Source organism: Mercenaria mercenaria, chromosome 3 (genome assembly GCF_021730395.1).
Source record: "Mercenaria mercenaria strain notata chromosome 3, MADL_Memer_1, whole genome shotgun sequence".
Taxonomy (NCBI): Eukaryota; Metazoa; Mollusca; class Bivalvia; order Venerida; family Veneridae; genus Mercenaria; species Mercenaria mercenaria.
Genome location: NC_069363.1, coordinates 95,706,522 through 95,712,340, shown reverse-complemented (window position 1 = coordinate 95,712,340; position 5,819 = coordinate 95,706,522). Strand labels below are relative to the sequence as shown.

The window sequence follows — 5,819 nt, the reverse complement described above, 5'->3', positions numbered from 1 at the left end:
AAGTAAGTACATTTCAATGTTATTTTGACAAGATGAAATGCTATATAAACTAGCCGCAAATAATGTGAATCATTTCGAACCTTTAGTGATGCTACATGTTTTGAAATAAGTTTATTGTATGTTGATCTTTGTGATATCTGCATATCTCATAAACATGGCTTTCTAGGATGTCATATCTGTCTTAAACAGCCAGTCACGAATATTTTAGAGGCCACTAATTAATAGCAGATGATTGATCCCGTCCGTTACTTCTGTATTCGGACAGTGCGCAATTCGGATGACCATTGCATATAAGTCAATATAGTATCTTTATAGCTTCTATACAACTAGATATATTTTCATTTGTAATTTAATCAAAGAAGGCACTGTGGTGTACAAGTAGAGCTGTGGACTCCTAACCCGGAGTTGCGGATTTCGTATACCGCTACTGTTTTAAGGGTAATTTCAAATTTCCATATTACAGTAAAGTCTGTCCTATTATTGTTAAATGGTGACATTTCGAAACAAGTTTATAGCTGTGTCTTTATTCGGAGGTGGTTTTTAGCACAGGTTGATTATAAATCGCTATATTTCTTTGTTTTAGCGCGATTAATGGTTTTTATTTTATTGTAAAATTAAAATAAACATAATTGATTCATTTAATATACTAAACAATTATTTCCATTTCTGTTTTATGAGGAACGATGCCTGCAAAAAGAAAGAATACATCTTTGTCACACCAAGTCGCTCAAAAACGGAAAGGAAACACTCAAGGTGGAGGAGATGTTCAGCCCGTCAACCTGGAAGATGCAGGGACGAGGGGTGTAACTGGGGGAGTTGTTCAGCCCGTCAACCAGGAAGGTGCAGGGACGAGTGGATTATCAGGTGTCCAAGCGGCAATCCCGCTACCTTCACAGAATCATCAAGGTGACTTATTTTGTAATTCAGATGGCCTATTATCAGCTCATGTGCCAATAACAATTAAACAAAAAATTTGGGATAATCAATATATTGATTTACAAGTTTTAATTAAAAAAGACCCAGGCAATTCTGGAAGTAAGCAAAAAGTACAAGTATTAAACGGGGAGGTGTTTTTGACGACTGTCGAAAATAAGTCTGTTACAAATTTAGAGAAAATAGAGAATTGGTCAGACGCATTTGTTTTCATGTCAATTTATATTCAAAAATATCCACATCAGGTTCAAAATCTTTTCCAATACTTAGTAAACATCAGGTATGCAGCATCAAAGCACATAGGTTGGTCAACTTATGATTCAAAATTTAGGTTGAAAATGTCAATTGATATAAATTTAAGATGGGAGACTATTGATCCAGTTCTATGGATGTTACACGTGCAGCCTATACAGAATGTACAAGCACAGTTCAGTCAGAGGAAGTGCTTTAATTTCAATAATAATGGTTTTTGTTCAGACAAGCCATGCTTGTACACTCATAAATGTCTCAAATGTTTTGGTGACCATCCTGCGCTATACTGTCAGCAAACTCAGTACATCAGATATCGTCACAATTTTGGGAATGTCCGTTCTCCCAGGCAAGTAGTCCCATTTAGATTTGCACAAGCCCGAAATTCACCAATGAATGGTCTTCATTTCAGGCCCGACTCACGACAATCGTTCCCACGTCATCAAGGCCCAAGATTTATGGGACCTAGCCAGAACCCCAATTAAAACAACTGTATTAGAAGAAAAATTGGCAGGTTATCCACTTACTAAAGATGCAGCATTTTTATTGGAGGGTTTTTGTTTAGGTTTTAAACTTAATTACGCTGGTCCAAGAATTCCCGTTCGTTCAGAGAATTTGTCGTCTGCTGTACAACACAAATCTATATTATCATGTAAATTGTTCGAAGAAAAAGAAGCTGGTAGAATCATAGGCCCGTTTCCATTCTTCCCCTATCTAACTTGTGCGTCAATCCTGTAGGATTGGTTCCCAAAAAATCAGGCGGCTGGAGATTGATTACAAATCTTTCCCATCCGGAAGGTCTAAGCGTCAATGAATTTATACACAATGATTTTTGTAAAGTACAATATTCACAGTTCGATAATGCTGTGAATATGGTACACAGGCTAGGTGTCGGCGCCTTTATGGGTAAGGCAGATATAAAGTGATATTTGAACTTTTAGGTATTAAATCAGATGATGGTTACTGGATCCAGAAGACATTGCCTCAAGGCGCTTCCTGTTCCTGTTTTATATTTGAAAAGTTTGCAAATTTCATTCAGTGGTCTGTACAACAACAGTCGGGATCCAAAAATATAGATCATTTGTTAGATGATTTCTTTTTTGCAGACTCGTCCGACTCAAAATGCGTGCAATTAATGTCAAGTTTTCAATATCTATGTGATGATATTGGCGTGCCGCTTTGCGAAGAAAAATGGGTCGGTCCTGTACAGTCTTTGACTTATTTGGGTCTCGAAATAGATTCTAAAAATCAGGTTATTAGGGTACCGCAAGATAAGATAAAAAAGGCAATTGATCAACTACAGCCATTAATAAGAAATAAAAATAAAATAACATTGAAACAGCTACAATCAGCTGTCGGACTACTGAATTTTATTTGCAAGGCCATACCTACAGGTCGTGCATTTTTACGTCGTTTTTATGACGCCATGTCATATGCAAAAAAAACGTACCATTTTGTAAGAATAACGCAAAATATGAGAGATGATGCTTTGACTTGGCTAATTTTTCTTCAAAAATTCAATGGCACCCGCATATTTAGCGATTTAGACTGGCAAGATGACGATACACTTGAACTATTTACTGATGCTTCGGGCAATAGAAACCTCGGCTGTGGTTGCTATTTCAAAGGTTCATGGGCCGTTTTCAAATGGCCGTGTCATTGGGAAAGTCACACATTTAAGGATATAACTTATCTCGAATTAGTTCCAATTTTGATATCTTTCTTCATTTGGGCGAAGTTATGCAAAACAAAAAAATTCTTTTGAGATCGGACAACCTTGCCCTTGTTGAGATTATTAATAGGAAATCTTCAAAAAACAAGAATGTTATGCATTTAGTACGAAAACTGATGCTGATGCTCTTGCAAAACAACATTCAAGTTAAATGTAAACATATTGCCGGTAAACGCAATACAATTGCTGATTCTATTAGTCGATTTCAGTGGAAAAGCTAAAGGCCGCACTTCCGCAAGACGCGGCTCAAGAGCCATGTCCGATTCCATCTATATGCCTGGAGATCTTCAATCCGAAATAGAAGATCTTCTATCAGCATCTCTGTCTGAAAACACCAAAAAGAACTACAATCACTACTTAAATTTCTTCACTGCATTTGCTGCTGAATTTGGGTCAGAAATTTCATTTCCGCCATCAGCCGAAATCTTATCAGAATATATCGCTTACCTATCTCTGCATCAATACTCTTATTCAACAGTTAGCGGCAATAAGCTATGTTAACAAAATTAATGGATATACTGATAACACAAAGAACTTCATGATCAAGGCCATGCTTGAAGGTCTACATAGAAAAAGGAAGAGGTGGGATTGTAGACAACCCATCACTCATTCAGTCCTAGAAAAACTTATTAGTGCCCTAAAATTCGTGTGTCGATCTCAGTATGAAGCAATGCTATTTTCCGCCTGCCTTTCATTGGCATTTATAGCACTTCTTCGCTTAAGTGAATTTGCTCTACCAAATAAAAACTCAAAAAAAATAGTCCTCAGACGCCAAGATATCGTCATGGGCAATGAGATGATAAGGCTATATCTAAGGGCATCGAAAACTGATCAAAGATGTTCGGGTACAGTTTTAGACATTGCGATTGATTCTAAAACCAGTACATACTACGAATATATATCTGCATTTTTATCACATAGAAATAACAGCTCTGAACCCCTTTTCTGTCATTTCGATGGGGCTCCTTTGACAACATTTCAATTTAATGCTGTGCTAAGAAAAGCTCTTAGACACATTGGTCTAGAAAAAACTAACTTCAAAGCACATTCATTTAGGATAGGGGGTGCATCGTCAATGTTTATGTCCGGTGTGCCAATTTCGGAAATAAAATATCGTGGAAGATGGCATTCAAACGCGTATAAATCGTATATCCGATAAACAGAGTTTGAGTTAGTTGATTTGTAATTTGAATAAAGATTATACTGGACATCAGTTATAAGATATGCCTTATTTTAGTTTAACTGCTTGTGAATGTCCAAGCTTTTGAAAGTTATATTTGAACTGCTGAATTAAGAATTAAGGAGGCGAAAGACAGTTTATGATATATGCAAAACAAAGTTTGTTTTTTGTTGTAATTCTTTTTCAAAACTAATTTTTTTAAGTTGTCGTATGCTGTAATGTGAAGGCCGGCAACAACTTTTGGCTCTCAAGCTCTCTCTACAAAATTAAATTTCTAGACCTATACAGCATTCAGTGGAGACAGGAATTTTCCTTTATAGTTTCAATATTGTCTTTCAAATTATAATGTATGATTTAGTTGCCATATGCTGTAATGTGAATGCCGGCAACAAATATTTGGCTTTCAGTTTCTTATGTCCATTAGATTAAAGACACTATTTTAATACTGTTGACAGATTAAAATACCCCGAAACAATATCTTCAGTTCATTGATTACAAACGATATCTCGTCCATTCTTGTTATAAGTACTATGTGTTTTGGCGCTGCATCCTAATGAATATAATTTATGGATACCATTTTATACATGTGCACTATTTTTAACATAAAAGTTACTTTTCAGTGAGATATCCCGAGATCTGGATAGTGGGTGACTCGCTCGTCAGAGGGGCACACCAGCAATCCCTATTTCGGCCTGAGGGTCCAAATTTAGGACTCGATAGTTTAGGATACAGAATAATTTGGGAATACATTAGCGGTATGAAGATTTCCGAATTAAGAGAGACAATAGAATACCTTCTCAATTTTCATGCTCCACCGGTAATGTTGATTATCCACTGTGGTGGGAATGATTTAGGATTAATTTCTACTTTAGAATTGACTTGGAGCCTCAAACATTTTTTACAAGATTATATTAAAAACGCATTACGAAACACAAAGATTGTTTGGTCACAAATACTTCCACGTCGAACTTGGAGATATATATACGACAATTTAATTGCTAAAAGAATGTGTACCAGAATTAACAGTTGTTTAGGAAAATATTTCATAAAGTGTGGAGGTGCATATATTAAATACCCAGATATAACTTGTGAATCTACATACTTCTCAGCAGACGATTGCCATCTGTCAAATTTAGGATATAATGTTATGGTAAGCATTCTATCTGGTGCTGTCTGTTCGTTTTTGTTCGCAGGTCAGGCTGTTTTCCCTTACTTGTCATAGCTGGATTACTGATTAATTGTTTCATGATAGTCCGCTTTGGCGGAAGGCTCGATTTCATCTCACCTTTTGGCGATTTAACTATCATAAAACACTTTCTGCCGTAGACGGGGAAGTTGATTTGCAAAAATTTTCATTATCTTGTATTACAGTAATCCAGCCATGACAAATATATGCCAAACCATTAATTAATAAATTAGAGTTTTAAACAGTTACTGTTGTTGTAGTCATTTTTGCAGGATAATATTCCGCTTAACCGTCTAAAGGTTAAACGCTTTATCAGGCAAAAATGACATCATTTATGGTCACGTGACCTGCTAAGTATAGCTCCTATATAAGCGGGTGATTCTCGCACCTTCGTTCTTTTCCACATTGATTCTCAGAGAGAGAGGTACAAAGCAGTTTCTTACTTTAATTCAAACATTTACCAAGAATTTCTTTAAATACCCTCCCACCCTGCCCGTTTCTTGTGCTTTTGTTTTCTGATTTCAGGTCTTATCTCTTGA

The 5,819-nt window shown here is 36.2% G+C and overlaps 1 protein-coding gene across 1 annotated transcript; it reads left to right on the top strand.

Annotated features, from left to right (window-relative positions):
- The first annotated feature begins 438 nt into the window (after nucleotides 1-438).
- LOC128556072 (uncharacterized) lies at nucleotides 439-5,528 on the top strand. Its single transcript, XM_053539990.1, has 2 exons — nucleotides 439-906; nucleotides 4,715-5,528. Exons 1-2 carry the CDS (start codon nucleotides 684-686, stop codon nucleotides 5,314-5,316), a joined length of 825 nt encoding a protein of 274 aa, XP_053395965.1. The 5' UTR covers nucleotides 439-683; the 3' UTR covers nucleotides 5,317-5,528.
- The last annotated feature ends 291 nt before the right edge of the window (nucleotides 5,529-5,819 follow it).

What these genes read in the sequence shown, in the direction of transcription:
- LOC128556072 (XM_053539990.1), top strand. Translation starts at nt 684, where the DNA reads ATGCCTGCAAAAAGAAAGAATACATCTTTGTCACACCAAGTCGCTCAA. An exon ending in ACCTTCACAGAATCATCAAG is followed by an intron (nt 907 to 4,714) that starts GTGACTTATTTT and finishes GTTACTTTTCAG; the next exon opens with TGAGATATCCCGAGATCTGG.